This window comes from Ictalurus punctatus, chromosome 10, assembly GCF_001660625.3.
Source record: "Ictalurus punctatus breed USDA103 chromosome 10, Coco_2.0, whole genome shotgun sequence".
NCBI lineage: Eukaryota > Metazoa > Chordata > Actinopteri > Siluriformes > Ictaluridae > Ictalurus > Ictalurus punctatus.
The window spans coordinates 12,030,586-12,058,459 of NC_030425.2; the positions used below are offsets into that span (position 1 = coordinate 12,030,586).

The window sequence follows — 27,874 nt, forward strand, 5'->3', positions numbered from 1 at the left end:
TTTCCTCCACTGATCTGATTTTATTTGTAAGGCACCAGCAGCATTTCCTTACTGCAGAAATATCCATTTATATAAAGTAAAATGTTACTTTGTGTGTGTTTGTTATTATTTCATCCTCAGGCTATTGTATAACACTGTTATTTTTGCACTTTAGATTGTACTATAATCAGAAAATAAGAGGTAATTTTTTTTTTTTTTTACAAAGCACAAAATGCTTACAATGCGTAATGGAAATAAATGCAAATGATCAAGCAGAGCAGACGGCAATCAATGATTGGGTAAGAAAAGGGTGGGAGGAGCTAACAGGGGGTCATAATATCTTCTAAAACAATCACTCAAGATACAAATGAATCAGTGGACACAAAGCTCTAGTTCCATGTAGAACAGGACACATCTACTGTCCTTGACTGCTTCTGTGAGACCAACACCTACATTTAATTAGTCAGGAGAAGAAATCGCAACATCTGTCTGACTACATATCCACACAGAGGCATGGCATTTTAGAGAGAGAGAGAGAGAGAGAGAGAGAGAGAGAAAAAAAACAGCTATAGAAATAAAGTATGCGAGTAAGCACGTGTAGCAAGTCATCCTCAAGCATGTTGGTAGTTATACAATCTGGCACTTTTACACTAGCACAACTAGATTCCATTAAAGAGACACTTCCTGTTTCGCTTCATATCAAACCACTTTTTTTTTGTGGTCCTGCTGCTGTTATATCCCCTTGAGACCTGAACTACGTCGTGCATTTTCAGTTTTTCTTTACTATTTACTAGCTTGTGATGTACATACAAACAGAAATTCACTTGAGTAAAAGAAAGCGATGTTCTTGTACAACACAGTGGGGTCTCATGAGGATATAAAACACAAAATGGCACAGCGTGCCATCACTAAAGCACTGCGATACTTTTAAACAGTTAGTTTGAAGAGTAACACAACGTTCCATAGGTTGAGAACTCGGATCATTTCTAGGTGCTGTTGGCAAATTAAAACAGCCAGTTATACGGATTTATAAAAGTGAGTCTAAAGCACACACATGCTTACAACAAATATATGAAATGGCAGAATGAATAAACATAAGGTCACAAGCAACCTTGCACGAGATGTACCTAAAAAGTCAGCATCATTAAAAAAAAAAAAAGAAGAAAAAAAAAGAAAAAAAAAAGTATATTTGTACTGCCACTGTACGTGTGTATGTTTGTGCAACAAACGTACACAAGCAGTACATGAACAGTTGTCGACAGTAAATTAAATGTGGATTCAGTTCTCAAAATTTAGGTTTCTTTCCCCCGTCAGGAATGCAAACAGGCTGCACTGAAAAGAAAGCAAACTCACAGTGACGTCCTGTACATAGGCTCCTCAGGAGGAAGGCGAGGTTTTCTACTTCAGGTTGCTTGTGCAATGGAATCTAATAACAAAAATAAAATCTGATTGCAGGTTATCAGTAAAATAAATTGAATTAAAACGCAAAATGTTTGTGTGTTTGTTTGTTTAATAAGCTGCTCACTCAGAACTGATTGGATAAATGTGCATTTGATTTAGACGCACGGCTAATCTCATTCTGCAAAAGAAGAAAGGGACGTTTGTGTAACGTTAAAAAGGGTAAACGTTAAAAAAAAAAAAAATCATGATCATGGCCACAACAGAACATGCTGAATGCTTACTGCCCCCTATTGGTGGAAATAAAGAATTTCATCCAGGACAAAAGGCACAACAGAAGACAGCGAGTATCAGATCTGCAAATAAATGTAAAGAATTACTCAGGATCTCCAGAGAACTTGTCAAAAATGTTACTTGGTTTCCTTAAAGAAAATAATGTGCTCTGTTTTAGTTTCAGAATACGAGGATCACTGGCTCTCGTATGTCATGTGCTTTTTTTTTTTTTTTTTGCATGCATGCATCTAACAGGGGAAATCTGCTAAGAGAAAGTGCTTCTCGTTTCTCGTATACAATTTTTCCACCATATTATTTCTCCAAGTACCTCTAAGAAAAACAACACAATCAAACACAAATCATTTTTTTTTACCAAATTGACAGTAACAGATAATACCATTAAAAAAAAGATTCGATTTTTTTTTTTCAAACAGTTTGCCCCTTCACTTGGTGAGAGGGTTAGCTGTTCTGATTAATGATGCTAAATGCTCTCTGTCTATGACAGTGAGAAAAAAACAAACACACTTTCAGAATCCACACATTAAACAGTAATATATATATATATATAGAAAAAGAGGGGTTGGACAATTTTTAGGTCATTTTAAGTCTAGCGAATATCATAACTAATCCAGAATCTCTCCGTTTTGCACTGCAGTGACCTCTGATTAACACCTCAAACAGTTTAAAGGAATATTTCGAGAAAAAAAGTAGAACAAATATATAAAATTTCCCCTTCATCCAAATGTAGTCTCTTTCATCCAAAACATACTGCATAACCACATATTTGCCTCAAAAGCATAAAGAAATTTAAAGATTTCAAAAATAAAAATTTCAAATAAGAAGAAATTTCAGTAATGATGTGGTTACAAATCTCTAACACTGGAGACTCCTTCCATAAATGTTAAATAAACAGAAAGCCTCAAATAATAACGATTACATGATGTATTTTTTGTTAAATAACACCACAGTCCTTTTAGTATTAGGTTTCTGCATATACAAGTCCCTGTGCAAGTTGTTACCATAGAAACGATAACTTGCCTTAGAGCCAGAACTACTGTTAGGACAAAGTATGTCTTGCCCTAACCTCTAAATAACAGAATCCGGCATGAATGCTGAAACACAGACACATGGTAGGTGGCACTGTAGCAGAAACCTGGAATTCAGTTTGTGAATATGGACTTTCCTTCCATAAAACTGTTCATTAAAGGAGACCACATATCTTAGTGGTGTTGTTTGGGGCAAATATGTGAATACTTGACAATGTGTTTACGCAAAAGATTTTGGGTGAGACAGACTTCCATTTTTTTTGTTTGTTTGTTTTTTAAGTTATGTTAATGTGCTAGCTAATGTCCAGTGCAAAAATAAAGAATCAAATGATAGACTAAACCTTTCTTGTAAATTAAAAAAAAAAAAAAAAATGTTAAAATATTCCTTTAAAAAGGTCAGTGAGTCACTTTATTCTAACTCGCTGTAAGCCATTTAACTGTTATTTATAGAGGTAAACTACACCCATACCAAAAATGCTGCAGAAAATAAAGCATGCGTTCTACAGTTCACATACTACTGCTGACCTTCATTACGTTCGTTTCTTTTTCTCTTCATTCTGTCAGCGATAAATGTGCTCCTTCAAAGGTGAAGGATAAAAGAATCTCTTCAGGAGAAAGAAAAGTAGGGGGAGATAAAACTGTGCTCAAAGAAACACTGGTGGTGCCTCAGTGGAGCTTGATGGCCATGCTGAGACGAAGCAGAATATGGAATACATAGTACATAGAGATATACACATATACACTCTGAGAGAGGTGCCAGAAAAATAACTAAATATATAGGAAATATATTTATGGAAAAAAAGAAAAGAAAAAAAAAAAAGGTGGACTGCTGAATATAAAGCTAGTGGAACGATCAAGAACAGATTATCAAGATCACAATAGCAATTTACAGCAATGAGGAGAAAGAGAAAGAAAGACAATGCGCTTGTGCTGTAAGCGAGCACTGGAGGATGAGGTCACAGCCAATAGCAGGCAGAGGAGCGACGTCTAGTCGGACTTGTCGGCGTCCTCGTCACGGTGGCTGTCCGAGGCGTCTCTGGCGCTCTTGTCCTCCTTAGCGAGCTGGGCCTGCGATGCCAGGATGCTGGAGAGGGAGAAGAGGGCGGAGCTGGAGGTGACGGTGGGCAGGCCGCTTGGCTGACTCAGGCCCAGGGGGAGAGGGGTCACTGGCAGGGCCAGCCCCTGCAGCTGGGAGAGTTGGTGTGCTTGAAGCTGCTGCTGCTTGGAGAAAAGAAGACTAATAAGTCAGACTTACTGACTTATTATAATGGGATATATTATATAATTTCACTCTTCACTTAAAGACTTGACAGTCTCAGTTCTGTTTAGCAAGCCGACTCCTTCACTATCTGTAGACTATGATCATTATCACGCTGTGACTACCTGGGGGTTTTTTCCTATAAAAAAACAAAAACACAACAGGTCACTGTGACATCTACACCCACATCAAACTGCTGCAGATAACAGGCTTTCAACAGGTCACAGCAAGTCCTCGTTTCTCTTCACAGGTCTCATGCTTACTTTTTTCAGTCTGCTCCATTCACATTACAATCTTCATTGCACAATTCACATATTATTTCTCAGTTCAGATCTGTCTATCGTGATGGGTCACATTCCTAACTGGAAATGACCCACATTCATCTGTCTTTAATAAGAACACGCCTGTCCCAAAATGCCCTGCATGTAGACTTGCATTTCAGACACTACTCTGTGTTGGTCGGTTCCTTCCAATATTGCTTGAATCGATTACAGTAAATCAATTTCTCCATCCTTCACCGAACATGGTCCCTGACATTGCTGTCCTTCATTGTTGCTTTGCCGTGATGCAGATACCAGATGATGCCAACGGCAATTATATGTGCATGAATGTTCGAGAAAATCCATGTGAATTCCAATCTGGCCATTTTCATTATGGTCACACGGCCACATATCAGATACCCATCCAATCCAGGACCACAAAGGAAAGCGTCTCAGGTGTGATTTGAAAAGATCCGATTTGTGTGTCCACACAGTCCTGAAAATAATCGGATCTGTGTCATATTAAGCAGAACATCAGATCTGTATCACTTCATCCTGGTAATGTGAACGTAACCAATGTGTTTTTTGGGGTGCGTATTTCTTCTGCCGAGACAACACAATGAGCATTTCCACACATTCCACAGCACGAAAGATACACTTAGCCACGATTTAATCTGTTTGGCGGTGACACAGTCAGCTTTTAAACATTGAAAGGCCAAGCCTCCATCTCCGACTGACAGGCACAGATGCCATGCCTCCTTAATTAGGACACATAGGCACAGATGCCACGTCACTTCACGAGCCCTTCACTAGCACTAGGACAAAGCAGGAAATGTGGGCGGGGACAGGAATGCACAATGACAAAAAAATTTAACAGATAACCTTTCTGTACACTGGTAAAGGTACTGTCCTTTTGTTTCTTACTAGTGTATCGATGTCACAGATATATTATATATATATGAAATACAAGCTTCTGTCAACCCCACCACTTCTGCCAGTCAGCAAAACTAAAGTCATTACATCTACTAGAACCAGCACGCCCTCATAAACACATTTATAAATTCACACAACTCTTGCTGTTTGTGAAACCTCTGACTCTCAGAAAGTCTCCAAGGACATTACCCAGCTCTGAACTCTGCTTTCTGCTTCCCGTTTTAAAGCCTTTTTAAATGTTTGTCTCAGCTCAAAAGGGCTATAACAACTAGAAACCACTGTAGTGAAGGCAATTAGCTATATCTTCTTCAAAATGATAGCGAGGTGAGTGTCTTATCCTTTATTAAGTTGTATACAATTGTTTCCTCACTGCTCACAGCGCATTAGCATACGCTCAAACAATCTTACTAGCATACAGCTTATACATAACAGCCTAATGGCAGAGTAGCTTGCATACTTTCACACTAACAATACTAACATACTCTTACAGCAGCATACTTCCATACTACCACAATACTATATAGTAGAATATTTGGCGAGCATACTAGCACACTAGTCTGCCTTTGTAGTTTTACTCACCTGTGATAAACATTTTTTAATCTTTACGGTTTGAAAAGAAAAAAAAAAAAAGAGCATTTATGCTGGTCCACCATCCACTAGTACAAAGAGCATGAACAAACAGACACATACACTCCTCCTCTATCCTTACCCGTATAATGGAGTTCATCTCTGGTGGTGTGACCTGCTTGGCTCTCTCTATAGCTCCCAGGACCTGCTGCTGGTGCTTTAACACAGTAACACACCACACAAGTCATATCACAAACTGCAAGTGTCCTGCATATCCCCTGTGTCTATCCATACATCCATCCCACCATTCATCTCCCCACATATACATCCATCCATCCATCTAACCTCCACAATACCCATCCATCCCACCACACATATCCATCTATCCCACCTCCACAATATCCATCCATCCCACCACACACCAATCAATCTACCTATCCCACCACACACACATCCATATATACATTCATACATGTCCATTCTACCACAAATTTCCATCAATCTATCCATCCCACCACGCACATCCATATCCACACCTCCACTCATTCATACATATCCATCCATTAATTCTACCCCACATATTCATCCATCTATCCATCCAACCACACACATACACATCCTCCCATACATCCACACACACGTCCATTTAGACATCCATCCACACATATCCACCCCACTACATATATCCATTCATCCATACATACATACTCACCCACACTCACATCAACACAGCACTCAATATTTACAGAGTTACAAGCAGAAAAATCAATGCATTCCTTGCTGTGAGTTTCACAGGAACTGAGGTGCTTATAAAACTTCAATATAAGAAAAATAAAATTCAGAAAGTGCTAACAGATGATGCTGGGTGTGATTAAATGGGTTGTGGATGTGCAGCCATTGTTCAGTACCTCTTGAGACAGGTAAGGCAGGACTTGAGCACAGATTGCATTTAATCTCTTCACAATCTCTGCCTGCAGGGGGAACACACACACACACACACGCACGCACATTCTAATCAAGTGTGATATGGAACAGGGCAAGTTTTACTTGACTGAAACAATTACAGCTAAAGCAACAATTACAATTACTAAGCAAAAACAATTACTAAGCATAGATGTTCTTTCTGTCAGTCAAATGCATACAGTATATATTTGGATCAATAGTATACATCAGATCAGTATTTGCTGATATTCAAGGCTTCATTGTCAATACTGAAAAAAATCTCAACAGTATTGTGCCATCTCTTCTTTCATGTACATCCAAAGCATGGACATCTTGTGGGAAAAGCGTGAGATGGTTGCTGTGCATGCCAGGAGAATGTAATCTACAACTGCTAGAAGAAGTGGAAAGAGGACAGGGTGTGGAGGAAGAAAAAGCAAAGAAACGCCAATAACCCTGTTTCAGTATAGTCCTGGCACAATGCCTTGTCACACTGGCACACTGCACAGCATGAAACAGGAACATCAGGAGAGGGAGGGGGAGAGAGAGAGAGAGAGAGAGACAGAGAGGGTGATAAAGGAATTGCCTGAATACAAAAAACACTTGGTTCTTCTTTGCATTCATTTCAGGACTCCCCTTCACCTTTCTCTCACTCCCTACTACAGCCATTCTGCACACACACACAAACACACACACAGCTGCCTGCATGCCTTCCCTCCCATATTTTTCTCCTGTCCCCCAACGAGCCTGATGAATTGTGCTGGAGGCGGATACGGTGTGGGACTGGATTCCTGACAGCATGTTCAGGAAGGATGAAGATGCTGTCACTGTAAAGCATCGTAAATCTCTGTACGCGGTCCCACAAGGGCACAGTCAATGATAAAACAGCACAAGGAGCAGTGGACATCAACGTCTAGGCCAAAGCCAACGTGCATTCACTTAACAATAATCTTCATGGCTTCTCATCGCAACAATGTGCGTCTACAATGCAGTCAATCAAGAATAATTTTTTTGTTGTTTTGGGGTTCTGCCCTACTACAATGGATTTGGCCCAACTGATGTATTGTTTGTCCAATAAATTCATATTTACTGGGATTTAGTAAAAATCAAACAATAAAGCATTGATACTTTAGGAAAAGCACATAAATGAATTGGTCACTATTCTGAACAACCAAACACACTGTAGAGACATTATTTCTTGTGTGGGAAACTAGTGATCTTAACAAGTAAATAACATGAACACTCAGTGTTTAAGTTATAAAGAACTGCCGCTCACAGGACAGTTTTGGGGTTTTTGCACCATTCTGTGTAAATGCGGAGTCTGCATGAATGAGCAATTGTACAGGTGTTCCTAATAAAGGGGCCAGAGACTGTACACATTAAACATTTTATTATTGATAAAGGTTGATTCATAGGAGGTGGGAGCACTTACTTGCTTGTGCATTTCAATGTTCAATCCGTAGGACATCTCATAGTACTATGAAGAGATAAGTGGTATTAGTGAAATATCAACATTTTCACATATACAAAAAAAAACCCTGAAATTCTTTCATTATTTATTAATGATATATAATATAATAATAATTATTTAATTATTATTAATTCTGAATTCTTTAACAAATACAGTGTGTGTGTGAGCGTGAGCATGCATGTTTCAACAGTCCTTTAGTACATAATACAATACTTATATATATATATATATATATATATATATATATATATATATATATATATATATATATATATATATATATATATATATATATATATATATATACACACACACACACACACACACACACACACACAGAGAGACACACACACAGAGAGACACACACACACAGAGACACACACACACAGAGACACACACACACAGAGACACACACACACAGAGACACACACACACAGAGACACACACACACAGAGACACACACACACAGAGACACACACACACAGAGACACACACACACCGATCTATTGAAGCTTGGACAAGGGAAGGGCACAGGAACTCGATAGGCTATTACAGGGAGGAGGGGAGAGCCGGATGATGGCGTGAGAGCAATACTGCACAGATTAGATCAGATTAAACTGCTGGGTGGTTCAATTAGAGGAGCAATATCAGAGAGCAACATGGAGCTCAGGCCAGCAAAAATGAGATTAGAGAGCTGGGGGGGGGGACAGAGTGCAGAAAGAAAGGGAAGGAGAGAAAGTGGAGAAAGAAAAGACAAAATAGCAAGCAAAAGAGAGAAATCAGAAGAAGGGAAGAAAAGCAATAAAGCAGAAAGGAAATGTAAGAGAGAAAGAGATAAGATGAAAGCAGGAAGCTAGGGAATATGTCAGTGGGTGGAAGGCTGGAGAATCTGAATCTGAGAAGGCAAGCAGCCTGGGGCTAAGCAACACCCCTGCCTCAGATCCTCTCGCAGCTCTTGTCCTGCTCCAGTTCTTGCTGCCCACTTTCTGTTCCTACACCTGATCCAGTGCAATTCCATATAACTGCTCCACCCCTAAACCTGCCCCACTCCCTTACCTGCCCCTGAACCACATCGAACACCTACCCCAGCAGCACTCCCTATACCTGCACCAAAAATACTCCTTGTTCCTGCACCAAGAACCACTCCTTGTACATGCCCCTGGTCCTCTCCCTGACCCTGCTCCTGCCCCTGCTCCTCATCCTGACCCATCTTCATCACCTCTCTCTGCTCCAGGTCTGCTCCAGCTCTAGATCTGGAAACAGGCTGCAGCGGTAGCACTTACCATGATATAATGACGCTGCATCTCCGACTTCTCACTGGCCAATTTGTCACATTCTAGCTTTAGACTGCAGGAAAAAAAAAAAGAGAGTTTGATTATTTTCAAAAAGAACAGAGTGTTAGCCTTTTCTCATTTTTTCATGCTGGAAAGTGAAATATTTAAAATAAGAATAAATAAATCATTAAGTCAGTCTCACTTCCTGTTAGAGTTTTCCTAATAAATAAATAAATAAATAAACAAACAAACAAACAAACAAACACAAAATCAAACTTCACTGAAGGCATGACATCTGTCATCATGACATCTACAGTGCTACAAAAAAGTATTTGCCCCCATCCTGATTTCTTCTGTTTTTGTGTACATCTCATACTAAATAGTTTTAGATCTTCAAGCGAAATACAACATAAAACAAGGGTAACTTGAGTAAACACACAATACACTTTTTACATATTTATTTATGTTGCTATTGAAGCAACAAATAAAAAAGGTTATCCAAAAACCTATCACCAATGGGAAAAACGACACTGCCCTCCACTATCATTGGCACCCTTGCTAAATATGAGCAAAGAAGGCTGTGGAAAAATAGTCTTTAAACTTCTGATCTTTTGTTAAAAAAAATCACAAAAATACTCTGCTCTCATGGATATCAAACAACTGCAAACACAACACAGGTTTAGCAAAAAAAAAGTTAAATATAGGTGTGCAACAATTATTGGCACCCCTATGAATTCATATGAGAGAAATATATTTGAAGTATATACCCATTGATATTTTGCATTTTTAGTACACCTGGGTGACTAGGAACAGGAAATTGTTCAACCATGACTTCCTGTTTCACAGGGGTATAAATATGAGGTAAGACATAGGCCAAATTCCCAAATTCATAACAATGGGTAAGACCAAGGAATATAGCTGTGATGTGCGGCAAAATGTTGAGCTTCACAAAATGTTCAAGTGTTATGAATCAACCTGGAATTGGACGTGGATTGTCTCAACGCATTGTGAAGAGGATGGTTCAAGTGGCCAAAAAATCAAGGTCCTGCCATGGTCATCCCAATCCCCGGATTTGAAACCCATAGAAAACCTCTGGGGTGAACTGAAGAGAAGAGTCCACCAGTGTTTGAAGGATCTGGAGAGATTCTGGATGGAGGAATGATCTCAGACCCCTCACCATGTATTCTCCAACCTCATCACGGATTATAGAAGAAGACTCAGAGCTGTTATCTTGGCAAAGGGAGTTAGCACAAAGCATTGTCTAAAAGGGTTCCAATGATTGTTGCACAACTATATTTAACAAAGATTTTTTTGATAAACCTGCGTTTTGTTTGCATGAGAGCAGAGTATTTTTGTGATTTTTTGAAAAAGAAGAAAGAAAAAAAAGGTTAAGCAATGAAGACAACTTTTCACAGTCTTCTTTGCTCATATTTAACAAGGGTGCCAATATTGAGTATTATTATTATTATTATTATTATTATTATTATTATTATTATTATTACTACTAATATTAGTGGAGGGCACTCTAATTTCCCCCTTAAGCTTAAAATCAGGTTGTGCCACCTTTAGCAGCAATAACTACAACCAAACATTTCTGATAACTGGAGATCAGTCTTTCACTTATTTCTAAGACTAGGACTTACTCCTACGCTTTGGATCATTGTCTTGCTGTATAATCCAGTTGCACTTGAGTTTCAATTTACGGACTGAAGACTGGATATTCTCCTTTAGGATTTTCTGGTAGAGAGCAGAATTCATGCTCCCCTCAATTATTACAAGTTGCCCAGGCTGTGAGGCAGCAAAGCATCCCCACATCATCTCACCTCCACCACCATGCTTGATCGTAGATATGATGTTCTAATTGTGGAATTCTGTGTTTGGTTTATGCCAGATGTAACGAGACCCCTGTCTTCCAAACCGTTCCATTTTCGACTCAATCCACAGAGCATTCTCCCAAAAGGTTTGAGGATCATTAAGGTGTGTTTTGGCAAAATTCAGACGAGCCTTAATGTTTTTCTGGGTTAGCAGTGGTTTTTACCTTGCAGTGTCTTTCTGATAGTGGGGTCATGAACAGTGACCTTTATTGATGCAAGAGAGGCTTGTAGGACCTTTAATGCTCTTCTTGGCTCTTTTGTAACTTCCTAGATAAGTAGGCAGCGGTAGCTCAGTTGTTAAGGTGTTGGGCTGCTGTTTGGAAGGTCATGAGTTCAAACCCCAGCACCGCCAAGCTGCCACTGTTGGGCCCTTGAGCAAGGCCCTTAACCCTCAACTGCTCAGACACTTATAAGTGTAAGTCGCTCTGGATAAGGGCGTCTGCTAAATGCCACTAATGTAATATAAAGTAATGTACAGTGCATCCAGAAAGTATTCACAGCGCTTCACTTTTTCCGCATTTTGTTATGTTACAGCCTTATTCCAAAATGGATTAAATTCATTATTTTCTTCAAAATTCTACAAACAATACCCCATAATGACAACGTGAAAGAAGTTTATTTGAAATCTTTGCAAATTTATTAAAAATAAAAAACAAAAAAATCACATGTACATAAGTATTCACAGCCTTTGCTCAATACTTTGTTGAAGCACCTTTTGGCACCAATTACAGCCTCAAGTCTTTTTGAGTATGATGCTACAAGCTTGGCACACCTATTTTTGTGCAGTTTTTCCATTCTACTTTGCAGGACCTCTCAAGCTCCATCAGGTTGGATAGGGAGCGTCGGTGGTGTCATGTGCGTTTTACTGAGGAGTGGCTTCCGTCTGGCCATGCTACCATTCAGGCCTGATTGGTGGAGTGCTGCAGAGATGGTTGTTCTTCTGGAAGTTTCTCCTCTCTCCACAGAGACATCCTGGAGCTCTGTCAGAGTGACCATCAAGGTTTTGGTCACCTCCCTGACTAAGGCCCTTCTCCCCCGATCGCTCAGTTTGGCCGGACGGCAAGCTCTAGGAAGAGTCCTGGTGGTTCCAAACTTCGTCCATTTATGGATGATGTTCACTGTGCTCATTGGGACCTTCAATGCTGCAGAAATGTTTCTGTACCCTTCCCCAGAACTGTGCCTCAATACAATCCTGTCTCGGAGGTCTACAGACTATTCATGGGACTTCATGGCTTGGTTTGTGCTCTGACATGCATTGTTAACAGTGGGACCTTATATAGACAGGTGTGTGCCTTTACAAATCATGTCCAATCAACATAATTTACCACAGGTGGACTCCAGTCGAGCTGTAGAAACATCTCAAGGTTGATCAGTGGATACAGGATGCACCTGAGCTCAATTTTGAGTGTCATGGCAAAGGCTGTGAATACTTATGTACATGTGCTTTGTTTGTCTTTTATTTTTAATAAATTTGTAAAGATTTCAAACAAACTTCTTTCACGTTGTCATTATGGGGTATTGTTTGTAGAATTTTGAAGAAAATAATGAATTTAAGCCATTTTGGAATAAGGCTGTGACATAACAAAATGTGGAAAAAGTGAAGTGCTGTGAATACTTTCTGGATGCACTGTAAATGAGTAGTTCCTGTGCTCTTGGAGAAATTTTGGAAGGTTGGCCACTTCTGAGAAGGTTCTACTGTGCAGAGTTTTTCCATTTGGAGATAATGGCCCTCACTGTGGTTCTTTGGAGTCCCAGATCCTTTGAAATAGCTTTGTAACCCTTCCTAGACTGATTTATTTCAATCGCCTTCTTCCTCGTCATTTCTGGAATTTCTTTCAACTTTGTCATAGTATGTTACTGGGTGAGACCTTTTAACCAACTTCATACTGTTGAAAAAGTTCTATTTAAGTGTTGATTTGATTGAACAGGGTTTGCAGTAATCAGGCCTGGTTGCAATTTAGTATGAGATGTACACTCAAAAAAATTAAATCAGGATGGGGCAAAAGCACTGTAAATTGTCATGTATGGTATATCATGAACAAAACGATCACAGTTCACAGTCAAACATATCATTTAGCTGAGAAGCACACCAAAGTGGAGCACTAAAATCCGTCCCTGTTTTTTTTTCCGAGCTATGAAATGCTCCCTACTCCTTCCTCACAGATTGGTTATTAAAAAAAACAAACATAAATAAATAAAAAAAAAATACAGCACCCTAACATACATTGGAGGTTGTCATAGCGACCATCCTCCATGCTGCCAGGCTACCTGTGATTGGCGATAGCAGCCGCTGATTGGCTATGGCCGCTAGATACTTTGGAGGATGCTGGTGGCGGCAAAAAAAAAAAGGCAGAAAAAAACTACACTGATGTAGTTTTATTGCTGTTTCTTTCCGCCTCCAAATCGCTTCTGCTGTCATCCTCATTTTGATTAATGTATTCCCCAATCTATTTACGCACATGTATGGGGGGAGCTACGGCCCTCCTGGGCTGTGGAGACAGCCCGTAGTACATTTCCTTTAAAAGGCTGTATAGATCACACGTGTATGAGAGAGAGAGAGAGGGAGAGAGAGAGAGACGCCAAGAGGCCTTGCATCTGGGATCTCAGCTAAAGTCAGTGGCAGGAGCGTGAAGGTCTGAATAGACACAGGAAGTGTGGGGCCCTGTTCTTCTAAACCGCTCACATGTAAAAGGGGGTTAAACGCCAGCTCTCTTGTTGTCATGGGAATAAAGAGGAGGAAGAAAAGCTGCCTTTAAAAACAAGCCTGTGAAAGATGTGGGTCATGCTTTTCATGTTGCATTGAGTTTTAAGTCTTCTGTCTCTCAGAATTCAAAGCATTAGACAAGATCCATAAGCCAAAATATCCAGTAACCACTGTATCCCTAATTATGTGTGTTAAAATCTCCGTTCTGAACATTATGAAATTTACTTGATATTAAAGTATGGAAGTTAACGGTAATGTGCAGGGAATACAAAAGAATATGTGAAATCTAGAGAGAGATTAAGACAGAAAGGGTAAGAAGAGAGAGAGAGAGAGAGAGAGAGGGGTAAGAAGCACCTGTGATATTGTGCTTGGAGGAACTGGAACTCGTCTTTAATGCGGTCACAGGAGTCTGACGTCGTGAACTTCAGCTGCTGTGATGAAGCCTGTAATCAAAGCATTAACATTCAGTCAGTCAGACGCCTTCACCCCCACTGCTCCAGTGGGCACACACACACACACACACACACACACACACACACACACACACAAACACACACACACGCACACAAACACATATATCTAGGCCCTGTTTCCGAACACACTTTAGCATGGTTAATGGCACGCCGTTCAAAACAGCATTAAGAAATCGCACCACTTCCACAATTTCCACGAGGCTTGTGAAGAATATTACCCTCCAAAACCTAAATCATGTAGGAATTCTCATGTGGCAGACTGCTGCCCCCGCTACACCATAAACCTCTTCCAAGATATGAAAATTATGAAAAGGAAAAAAAAAAAATCCCTGTCAGTCAACCGTCAGTCAAAACAGACGGTCGCTAAATTCCAGTTGTATTACATGTGAGGCTTTTACAGCAGATATTATTTCCCTTGACACTGAAAAAAATTCCAGAAGGAGAAACAGGACAGATTATGACTGGAGAGATCTGGCTTCTTCTGCCATGGACGCTCAAGAACACCAGGTGCCATGCTGGCAGCACTCCCATAAAGTAAACAGGCGGCCCCTCGCATGTTTTTGACAGATTTTTATGAATACAGACTGCTCGGATTTCAGGAGAAGACAACCTTGTGAAAAAAATCAGAGTCACTTCTCTTTCATATCGTGCTTCGACACTGTGGGAAATGAACCATCAAGTCAGACTGAACCAAAAAGTTAATGAGATGAAGTTTAAGCACACGGGCAATCAAATTCAAGCCTCTGCTCTCATTAACAGTCGAGCATCCCGAGGGCCACATTACCCACTGTACTGCCCGTGGGTAAAAATCACCTTATTTCCTTCTGTAATCATCCGTGTATCTGAACTCTGGGCTTTAAAGGGCAAAAGAGGGTGAATGTGGAGGTGGCCAACATGATCTTAATTTACATCACAATATTTTCAATATACTGGCAATAATGTTACATATCACACTGTACACATTTTTGTGGACTTAAAAAAAAAACAACCTCTGATGCAAAATTAATGTTACTGAAGTCATTTATGAAAGATGTCACGCAATGTTATTTTATTTTATTTATTTGAACAGTCATGTAAACTCCAATAAATCCAAACAAATTAATAAAAAAAATAAATATATTACGTGCTACACCAAAATCCATATTTGGTAGATCCACCACCACTGTGCTTCCTGATTTATGGCAGACTTATGATTGATAAACGCTTGATTCTGATTGGTCAGAAGGTGTTGATTCATTTCCTATAGACCCACAGCTCTGACGATCACAGGGTTATTTTAATGCTCCTGTTCTAATATACAAAACAACGCCCACAGGGACGTGTTTGGTAGATTCGCCATATAAATGGGTTTAAAAATATACTTTAAGGTTAAGCTACAACTTAAACTGTTTCTGACACAAGAAACAAGAAAGTGGTCAGGATGGAGGGGTTTGCACTTTGTGGTTTCCTGGTAACATGACATGCTGCTCTTTTTTGTCTTCACATCAGAGATACCTTGTTTCATGGAAATTACACAACAATTAGCGTATCTATAAATGGATACGATGTGCCTAAGATGTGTGGTTCTTTAATAAATGAATAAAAATTAATTGCTGGCAAAATTGCTTTGGCGTAAGGGGAATAAAACACCTTGAGACGTGCTGTTATAGGAAAATAATCAACTTCGGAGTGGTAATGTGTAACTCTGCATTGCATCAGGCTCTATCACAACACCCCGCCGTTGATTATTTCCCAATAACAGCACGCCCTCGTGTTTGATTCCTAACTAACGTAATCTTGCAGAGAGCGGCATGAAACTTTGATTGACATTCACCTAACACTCAACATAGAAAGTAAAACCTAGCCTTAAACGAGTCCGAACACCCGCTCTCAGAAACGCTGTGGTTGTATATGTAGCGGTTTTGCAACAAGTAACATATTAGGGCATTTCAGAGTTGCCAGCTGAGGTAGGAACATTTCTACTAGTTGGCAGATTTCTCCCAATGTTTTATTCAGCCATACCCCTAGGGCAAAGTGTAACAATAACAGCTAGAGGCTAAAGTCACAGCAAGGGTCATATAGCTTAACACGAGCTCAGTATGCAGAGTAAAGCGCAGTACTCATGTGCCTCTCCGCCAACCCGCAGCTCCATGACTGAGGCGGCCCAGGAAACTTAATTTCCTGAGGAACAGTGGGGTATGGAACCAGCTCGAATTCTCAGCCGTTCACAGTCGATAGCCTCGGGTGAAGTATTGAGTGGTGGAAAGCTGCAGGTTGTGCCACCCACACAATAGTGGCCTTCAGTAACGGCTCTCTGGCCTGGCAGCTTTGGTAAACGAAACTCGGGATCAGCGCAATTCAAGGCTGGGTGCTACATAGAAAACGATCCAGAAAGCACGTAACAGAGAAGCCAGGAATCAGGCCATGAAAGAAAGCAAGAGTGTGGACTAACTGACAACATTCCAGGGCTTTAAAAGAAAAGTCTTTCACAAGCAGATGAAGAAACTTACCAAAGTTAACTCAACTTTTACTTCTCTCTCTCTCTCTCTCTCTCTCTCTCTCTCTCTCTCTCTCAAACACACCTCAAAAAATAGGACAATCCCCTAATTTGATTCTTGCTATTCTGCTCTGCTCCTCTGAGATGCAATTAAAGCATTTAAAGGTTTTATGTGCTGCTGGGCAAATTGAGAATCTTCAGCAGCTAAATGAGATTCATCATTCGAGTAATTTTCTGTCAGCCCCTGACCCTCATCGCTTAACAGAAAGAAAGAAAAAAACCCTAATAAACGGTTCCAAAAAAATTCCCTTTAAACCGTTGAACAAATCTGGGCTGAAAACAAAAAAAAAAAATCTGTGTTCGCAGTAGCGCTGTGTACAAAAACACAGGAGATTAATGTGAGGGGGGATAGCGATTCTTCGCATGACTGAGAGCTCAATTCGTCAGCGAATCCATTCATATTCTAGCTCTCCCTCGATCTGTTTTACCCAAAGACAAAGCACAAGAGTACTACAGTTAATCTCACCTCTGTTCCTGCTCTCACACATGCTTTTCACCAGGTTTGTGGCGTGTGTGTGTGTGTGTGTGAACAGGAATGCTCATGGTAGAGCACCCAGAACTCTAAGTTCCCACCTCAATGGTTATCATCACTGAATATTTATTTGTGAGCTGGCTAATAACACCAGAAAACTGTCACTTTTTATATCAACTAACCGTCTTTCGTAGCGCTTTAATACCTGCTCGAGCAAAAAAAAAAAAAAAAAAAAAAGAGGACGCGATGTGCCTGTCAGTATAACGTTTGCTATAAATCTGCATTGCGATGTAGATAATAACGATTCTGAAATCAAAACGTATTTCATTCGTGATGACGAAACATTCGCATATCTAGGGCAATTTTACCCTCCCTGACTGAAATACCATAATATTACAGACCTATGACAAATGGAGAATATACAATATAAGATCAGAGCATGGAATGAGACTGGAGGCTTGCTGAGCTACTGCATGGGACGGCCCTGTAATCCAGTTGAGGGATGGAAAGCTAATCCTGTCGGGCATGAATTAGATTTGGATGATTATCTCCATGGTCGTGGACATGGCACACACCGTCTCCCTCTCCCTCTCCCTCTCATACACACGCACACACAAAAAGATGGCATTACCCCACTTTACCATACTGAGCCACTCTGGTTTCTTGAAGATGCTTTAAATGAACACCTCAGGTTACTAGCATCATGTGACCTCATTCATCTGTTTTGTTTTTATCCTCCAACACCATAGTTTTAGTTTTTTTCTGCCAATACTGAAATAAAGCATACAAAAATGGCAAAATATGGGTTACAATTAATTGAGAACAGCCATCATGTTTCAACGTAAAATTTAAATTCACATGTAGCCATATTAATGTTTTGCAATGATTTCCATGAAATAAACCAATAAGTATTTTTTAACTGATGGCAAAAAGAATTTTTATCATCACTGGGACGGTCACCACCCGTTTTACTGAAAACGACTGGAAATGTGCTAGCTCTTTGTCCCACAAGCTTCATATCTGATCGGCTGCATTTTCTTTTCTTTTGAGTGCTACACCTCTATTGTAACATACAGACAAATACGTGTGTGGTATCTGATACTATTCAATGCCTGCCACAATACATACACTTAAGTAGATCTGGATTATGTTTTGTCATTTTTAACACAATCTGTATTTATTTTCTTGTTACTGCAAATAAAATGCTTGGATGTTTACACAATCACAGCAGGCAGTATACCAATTGTATAGGGTATGAGGGCATTACCAATCTGGGATATGAACAAAAAAAAACAAAAAAAAAAACACCAACCCAAACACTTCCATTTGCATAAAAATCTGTGACACTCAAAAATTTTTTTTTTAAAAATCCATCACCATTACTGTAAAGGCTTGAGAAATGCCATCAAAAACAAAAGATAAAATTTCCCTTCAATAACACACAACTAAAAATTGCATATGAACTTCCCTGAGATTCTTACAGGGTTTGGCATCATACATCCCATGTTGTAGCTCAACGGTAACGGTTCTGCACTACAGCAGGGAGAGTTTAAAGTTCAGAGGTTTTTAGTTGAATGTGTGATTTATTCACCGCTGACATACAAATTGCGTTGTATAAATTTTTTTAAAAAGCTTCCGTATAATTAATGCAAATGTAATTATTCTGTTTATATACTGAACTTTACATCTTTAGATAATAGTGAATACATTCCTGTTTTTTGGTATATTTTTATTAATATGGTTACAATTTGTGTCATAAATGCTTCAACAATACTGCAAATGAACCTGCTGTGCCAACAAAGCACGTCACACTGAACCGGAGTTTGAGGGGGAAATGAGGCAGGACTATATGTTATGTGCTCTGTGTCATCAGATCACAGGTTTAGAGGGCAGACGCTGAGAGCAGACGCCTGGCTTGGTGTGATTTATTAGATTACTGACCGAGAGCCTTTGATCGTGACTGATGCTGTTTCGGGTCTTAAAAAGAGAGAGAGCGAGAGAAAAAGAGAGAGAGAGAGAGAGAGAGAGAGAGAAAGAAATCCTCAGGTCACAACCTAAAGATTACTCCCGGCCCATGAAACGACAATAAATCAAACATTAAATCAACAACGCGACTCAGAGCTTGAAGCTGAAATAATGTGTGCAATCACATCTCTGAAAGCCAGTGCCAGGCAGAATGCAGATAAACTCAAACAAAGAACAGATATTCATAGCTAAACGCTGTATTAGCATCCCACACGGCGACCTCCTCCTCTGGGATTTGCCTGTACGCAGCAGCAGGCTGTTGATGAGCTCCGGGCGGTGCTCTGGTAAGCTCCTGTGTTTCCTTTTCTAAACAGGGATTACATGGCAGCATGATCGCTTAGAATTTAGACAGAACAAGGCCTGGAAATGGGTTAAACAACTAAAACTGCTCTCAACTACGATCATGGCCTAAACAACTCGGCGTGTCCTTCAAACCAAATAGAACATCGGACGGCCGTGTCCTTATAACACGTTATATAAGAGCATTCACCTTCACCTAATGAGCCAAGAATAGGAAACTCATCTTTTATGTACATTCACAGTGAAAGACTAGTACAGAGACCGGGGCGGGGGTTATTCGGGGACAAATCAGCCTGACTGCTCGGGACAAGAGGAATACAAGTCAGGGATATTACTTATTCATAGTTGTCCACAGGAGGACAAGCAGGCTCAGTAGGCTAGCGGTCACCAGCATTCAACAACCAGATAAAGGAAAAACCTCACTGTTCACGTTCACAAAACCAAATCTTTTATTTGGTATGTATATTAAACAGAATGTGCTTAATGCTGCTTGATGCTATAACTATAGCACATGCTACATATATCGGCTAGGACTAGTCTGATTAATTACCATGGCCAGATGAGTGACGGTCTTTTGAGAATCAGGAACATGCATGATGAAAAAGAGGAAAATAAAGTACAGTGCAAATCTGTCAAAGCACAACATGCTGTCACCACACGGTTAAACACTGGCCAGTAACTTGCTGACTTCTGGTCAAGGGCGTAAACATGATGTGCTACCTCACATACATTCTTACAAGAGGCTAATGATGGCTCCCAAGTGGCGCACCAGTAAACCATTCCTCGTAACATCCGGTGAACGCGAGTCGAATCCCGGTGATGCCACAGACATCTTCAACAGAGCAAAACTGGCCATGCTGTCTGGGGTGGAGGGGTGGCATACTCCCCCCCTCCTGTCAATCACAGAAACACTAGCCAATTGTGGGCATCCGTGAGCTCATGTATGTGGAAGAGGATGGATAGCGCTTTCCGTCAATTGTGTTGCACTGTTCTGTGGTGCAGCATGAGAAGCAGTTTGAAAAGATGCAGTTGGCTGGTTTCACATGTCTCGGGGAAGCTCACGTTTGCCTTCAGCCTTCCCTGTTAGTAGCTGTCCTATGATCGGGGACATATGACTGGTGCATGGGAATTGAGCAAGACCAAACTAGGGAGGAAAAAAGGGGGATGGGAGGAGGGGGCATTGCTAAATGGTCTGTGCACATTTTGTTTTTCGTTTGAAAATTAAAATGGGAAACCAAGGAAAATACAATTGTAAATGAATTCATTTTAAACTGGCTTTTAATTAAATTTCTACTTGTTTCCCCAAACAAAAGTACAGAAATCACTGCACAACACATCAGCGTGAACAGAGTAGACCTGCACGTAGGCTACTCTCTGGTTAAGATGTGCACTCTGGAACCTTTTTTCATAAAAGTTATTATAAGAATGGGTTCAACACGTGCAGAAATCATGTGTGATTAAAAATGAAAAATAATTGCAGCACCTGAAACATCATGTTGTTGTATTGTGTTCAGTCGCCATGTTGTCCTCCTTCACCATCAGCCTCTTGCAGTTTTTAAACTGCGTGCATTGATCGATATTGGCAGTACATCAGGCACTAAAGGAAATCAGTCATCTCTCTATCTCGCTATTAGCTACTCAGTAATAAACGTCTGGGTCATTCAAGACTGTTCATTAATTTCTGACCCAAAATGAATCTGAAGTGATGAAACAACAAGCAGTGGAGAAATTCAAGGGCTTCTTGTAACAGCTATAGTTTCAATTATAAAAGCCTATAAAATATAAGCTATGCGTCACATATTTTGTTTAAAACCCAGCACTAGTTCCTTTACACCATATTGAGGTCGAAACTGGTGCACAACAATCACAAAGCTGCCTACTGTTAGACAAACGGCAGCGACGTGAGCTATTGTTTATCAGATGCAGCAGCCTGTGGCCTGATTTCAAATAAGGTGAGAACAATAAAAATAACTAGCAAAAAAAAAAAAAAAAAAAAAAAACTCAGCGCTGTAGGTCAGACTAATCGGTTGGCTAACAGAACTGTGGAGAACCCTGCGTATATGGTTTACTGCTCCCATATCAGTGGTTCAGTGGGTGAGAACTGAAATACAGATGTCGAACAGCAACGCAGTCATAAAAACAGACATTAAAACATACTAGGTCTCTGGAACATGTTCATCTGTTAATCACGGTCATGTAAATCGCACATTTTCTGCATTTGTTTTACTAAGTTATGAATAGTCTTTACACAGACTTATTTTACTACCAAAGAAAATGAGATTTCTAAAACAATTGTCTGTTGTTATTCAGACAGTTTTTTAAAATTCAAACCGCCTTCTCACTCTTTTTCTACTGATGAGGTAACAATACCCAATCTTCGACTGCTCCAGGATTTTCCACCTCGTAATTGCCAGGCTTCAGTCAGCAATATTAATCTGCTTTGAGCACCAAAAGTCTGCTGGTCATGAACGAAGAACTGGTCACGCCAGGGAACTGTTACTTCTTGAACAACTTCTCGCCCACTATTAAAATAAAAGCTTAAGACTGTGGGTTGTTTGAAATTCCATGCATCCATCCTATCCCAGGGGACTCGGTGAAGGAGGCGGGGGACGCCCTGGACCGGGTGCAAACACATCGCAAGGCACAATCACACATACACTGCAGAGAATTTGGAAATGCCAATCAGCCTACAAGGCATGTCTTTGGACTGGGGGAGGAAACCGGAGTACCAGGAAGATAGAACTCTGCAAAAGCTTCCATAGGTTCACACATTACTGAATTTCCACAGTGATTCTGCGATGTTTTGGACCTTGAAATGCCAAACAGTTCATAAAAGGTTTGGATGGTTCCCTGAACCAGAACCGGGATCAGCACATTGTGGGTTCGTCTGTTTTACGATCATATATATGATATGATATTTTTGCCCATATTTTAAGAGTTGTTACTCATGAAAAAGTCATCCTGGAAATGTAACTTATTAGCTCAACATGGTAGGCCATGTTCAAATATGAGACCACTCATGGTTACTTTACCAAAAAGCTATGTTCCAGATGTGATGCTTCAGCATCAACGTTAGTCTATGGGGAAAGGAAAAATCAAACAGGACAGTCAGAGACTTAGTGTAAAGTCGCTGCCTTTTTAGCTGAAGGGCTCAGATACAGCGCATCACTGCACACAGTTACAGCTAAGAGCCATTCAGGCCAGTCTAAGTAAACACCATCTTTGTCAAGAACGGTGAAAAGTCGTTGCTATGGAGCCACGCTGCCGTGGTAATAACGCCCTTCTCTTCTTCATCATCATCTCCTGTGGCCAGGGTTCAGGCAGGCCAGACTCAAGATAGTGATTTATGAGATCCTCTTCTGCCCTTAGAGCTGGGACGAAGCTGCCTGAGCCATTTATTACTCTCAGCATTTTCACAAATTCAGTAATCATAGTATATCTGCGTTACAAGCAAACATTTCCGGTTATCAATAGATCATCAAATTACTACTAGAGATCTAGTGCACTGATAAGAGTAGACATTATAGTTCTATACCCTGTGATTATTATGCAAAATCAGCTGTGTTCACACAGCCTGGAAAACCAGAGGCACCTTCAACATCTGAATGTGTATTGAAATGTAAAACTCGCTCTTAATCACGATTCATAAGCGCAGCTGCACGACTCAATGCGCATTAATCAAAAGTGCGGGTTGGCCCTGTGCAATTAGTCGATTGTGGAAGTCTCCAATTAATTTATAGTTGAATACCTGCTGCATCGTAACCAAGCGTTTCGTGTTACCAAACGGCACTAGGCGACAAATTAATGCAGCAACAGGTCACAGGAGATTTGGTTGGGAATGCTTTGAAAGCATAACAACCTACTGTTGCTGTTGCCGGTAGGCTAAAGAGAGCTTTTAATTAAACTTTTCCTTTAAAGTAGTCCCTGAACATGTAACTTTAAATCATGGACAATAGGCTTGTCACAGTACCAAAATGTCAGTAGTCGGTACCAATACCAGTAAAATTCCACGGTACTCTGTAACAATTTCGGTACCGAAGCAAAACACAAAAACATGCTAAAAGAACAACACACTATTTTATTAATAAAGTTAAATATCAATATAAAATGTATTTTTAAAAATGCCATTCTGTATACGTCAAGTATTTGATTATTAAAGCTACTAGAGTTCTCCAGACAAGAGCAGAAATGTTTTTCTGAATGACTGACATTAAAGACAAACAGTGCTAGCCACACATCTATTATTTTCTAACACATTTTCAGATATATCGCTCATCAAAAAGCCTCTGGTGTGTAAAATTACTAAACCCCATCATGTCCTCCCATTTATTTTACCCCAATAAAAGTGAAAGCATTAAATGGTTAATAAGGACTCCTGACCGTATTAGCGTTAAACGTGCGTATGCTAACCATTAAGTAAACAAAAACGAGGATGTTTTCTGGCAATAATACACTGGAATTACACTATGCTACAACATTCATAATGCAACTGCTTCCATCATTTTAAACCCACCTGCTTAAACCGAGGGAATAAATACAGCGGAAAAGCAGCCGCTCTTCCTGAAAGCACGGTTAATCTATCCGCACTGAAATTTTAGATGCGCCGTTTTTACACACGTAGCGGTAACAGCACCGAAAACGGAAATCGAGCGTCCGAGAGAAATACATGTATTTCGCTTACTATATAGTAGGTAAGTTTGCAGTTTCGGATGTAGCCATGGTAACCAGCGGAGCTGCTACTGCTTTGGCTACAATGTCTTCTTGCTGCACGGTGCACACCCATGTAAAGTTCCCGACTGTACACCTGTCAGGTAGCGCAGTAGTACCGGGTTGGACCGGTACTACCGGTACTTATGAAAAGCTGGTACCGTCAACTTTTTTCTTTTCAGTAACGACTTGGTACCGAAGTACCGATACTTTTAACAACCCTAATGGTCAATATTCTACGTGATTTATCTGCTTTAAAACCAAATAAAATGTTTCACATGGCCTTTGAACATCTCTACACCTCTACTCTGTTTAAAAATCCCAGGAGCTATGGTTATGAAGATACACAGTGTGTACAATATATTACCTACAGCTGTAGGTAATAGTTTGAGTAAACAATACATCTGCTGCAAACCTTTTTTTTTTTTAAATAACTTTTTCTGCAAATGGTAATGCACATTTACTTTATATTTGATTAACTTAAAACTTGAAAAAATAGTAATGATGGCATGTGCAAAGGTTTGGACATCATTCCAGTCGTAAAGTCTCAGAACTTAATTAACTTGCTTGGCCTTATCTGACTCATTAGGACTCATTACTCAGGGCAAGAAAGTCATTAGGATTTATCAGCTGATCACAATTCCGGTGTGTTAAATAAATTCACTGAATCTTCACACCTTAGCGCGAACACTCAACAACTATGGGCTCCACTAAGCAGCTGACTGATCTGAAAATGACCTGAAATGATCTGAAAATGGAGCTAACTGATGGCTACAAAACAGGGAAAGGCTATGCAAAGATATCAAAGTATTTCCAGCTCAGAAACAGCACTTAAGGAGAACTGTGGAAGTCAAGATCTGGAACACCAGGAAAACTCTCAGGCCCTGTTTACACGAGTGCGTTTTCAGTTTAAAATGCATAACTTTTGCTACAGTTACGCCTGTCATCTACACAACTCTGGCATTTTCGACCCTCGAAAACGGAGACTTTTGGGAACGCCGAAGACCCAGTTTTAGTTTGAAAACTCCGGGCTCACGTTTCAGTGTAAACAGACCAAAACGAAAACTTTTGAAAATGAAGGCGTGGCTTCGCCCACATTCGCCCCCTGATTGGGTCTTCTGGATCATTGCGTATCCTTCCCTGATTTGTCAAGCCCCTACCACATGACCATTACCCTACCTTGATCGTATAGACAACAACACAGACACTGAACCGCAAGCTTTGCTGGCTTTGTTGTCATTCTGAGCAGCCATTGTGCAGTTAAATTCTGTATTTTATAATACTGCAGCTGCCTACATGCGCAAGAGGCAAGCTATTATTAGAGCAATCAACAACAAATCTCATTTCGAGTAAGTCCTACATGGACCGCCAGTTTGGACTAGCAGCCAACTTCCTGTTTACACTTGTATGCGCATGCCAGTGTGCATGAATGGTCATGGCGTATTCGGTCGTGTAGTGTGGACGGAGATCGTTTCTGAAACACAGCAGAAACGTCAGTGTGGATGAGGATCGTTATCACCTTAGAACGCTGTTTTAAAAATGAAAACACACTAGTGTAAACAGGGCCTCAGAAAGGCAAAGATAGGACAGAGCTGCCCGTGACACTAAAGACCTGCAGGAAGGTTTTGCTGACACGGGAGTGGTGGAGCACGGTCCTACTCTGCAATGTTGCTTGCACAAACATGATCTGCATGGAAGAGTCATCAGAAAGAAAACTTATCCATGACCTCATCACAAAATCTGCACCATCTGAAGTACGCAAAATAACATATAGCATATCCTGTAGACAGTTAAGTGAAAACAGAACTCTCTGCCCACCATCACCAAAGGTATGTCTGGAGAAAAAAGAAGTAGCTAGCATTCATATTTGAATTTATTTATGTGTTCGATTTATTTGGCTAATTTCTAATTAATTGGAGTTACCTTGTAAACAAAATTACCAGCTTCTACTTGTATTGATCCGTCATATCACGATAACTAACATTGAGCGAAAACATGGCAAATAAATAATAAAATCAATCATCTCCCGATACTGGAATAGTGAAATATCTTTAACAGTTTTAACGTTTCAAAACTGAAAATCTTTAACATCAGATCAGCTTCCAGAGTGAGCAACTTCATTAAAAAAAAAAAAAAGTTGTAAAGATTTACTATTAACAATGATCATATCGCTCAGCCGTAATGAAGTCTGAGTCTTTTACTATATTATCACACTGTATACTGGGTTTGTTTGTTCATAATTATTACATTTTTATTTACTAGTCGACGTTTTAACTACAGGAGATTCAACTTGTTCTTGTTTTTTGTTTTTATATTTGATATTTAGCCATGTAGGAGTAATAAACACACACTTCTGTTCAGATTCTGTGAATAAAATGAGCTGATCATGAGGGTATAAACCCATCAGACCACCAATTACACAACTGCACAATATTTACAGCAAGAAAAACCCAAACCCTAGAGCTCCTCAATATTCATCAGTATTGTATTCCTGTTAAACAAATAATAAAAAAAGGATTTAAAACTGAAGATTAGAGATGTGTGTATATAATAAATGTCTAATAACAACATTGTATTAGAGTTGCACTTACTCTGAAGTCTTAATGCGAAAATGCCTTTGTTTTATTTCTTTCAGGTCACACTTAAAATACATTTTTTTTCTGCTTTATAAATATTTCAAATGTATTTTCCATTTAAAGGGGCTCTAGGTGAAGCAGTTAAAAGCTAAACTGGGCTAAACTATGCTAGCTCATTTCATATACTGTACAATTAGAGGACTCATTAAAGTTCACCTGGAAGCGGACGCTAGCTAACTAGCTTAGCAGGGTTATAACAGGTTAGTTAGCAGATTAGCTTCGCGGGCTAATGACATTTAACTACTAGCGTGCAGAAAAGAGCAAAAAAACACACTCACCGAGTGCCTGGATTGTGGAAACATCATGACAGTTTTCTGTTCAAATATTTACGCAGACCTTTTAGCCCAGCAAAGCGTCTGAAATGTGTTTTTTCCGCTTCTTTGTTCGTCGGTATATCGCGAATGGAGCAGGCTAAGCTAGCCCGCTAACACGGCACCCAAACAGCGCAGCAGCAGCAACAGCTTTGCTCCGATTACGAGGCTTCAGTCTCGTATCTGTAAGTGATTCCTCTTGGGGTATCATTCGGCGCTGGTGGGGAAAAAGCTCGCGAAGACGCCCCGAATAACGTCGTTTTCACTGCGGAAATGTTTCCTGTTTTCGCCTGCCAGCTCCCTTTTTAACCACAATCCTGGCAGCGCTGTTTCTCAGATGCGCTTCAGTGCTTCTTCACTGCGCTGGTGGGTTTGTGAAATGAAGGCGCCTGGATGTGACTACGCACACACACACACGCACGCACGCACACACACACA

At 40.1% G+C, this 27,874-nt stretch overlaps 1 protein-coding gene across 2 annotated transcripts; it reads right to left on the minus strand.

The window, feature by feature from the left end:
• On the minus strand, nt 1–27,874 carry tle5 (TLE family member 5, transcriptional modulator). Of its 2 annotated transcripts, none has more exons than XM_017478617.3 (7): nt 27,404–27,874; nt 14,331–14,419; nt 9,408–9,471; nt 8,086–8,130; nt 6,623–6,685; nt 5,857–5,931; nt 1–3,917 (listed from the first exon to the last, which is right to left on the minus strand). In XM_017478617.3, the coding sequence occupies exons 1-7, from the start codon at nt 27,428–27,430 to the stop codon at nt 3,684–3,686; spliced, it is 597 nt and encodes a 198-aa protein (XP_017334106.1). In that variant the 5' UTR covers nt 27,431–27,874; the 3' UTR covers nt 1–3,683. The 2 variants fall into 2 exon arrangements, with proteins under 2 accessions (XP_017334106.1, XP_017334108.1); XM_017478619.3 differs by having other exon boundaries at nt 1–3,914; nt 27,404–27,870.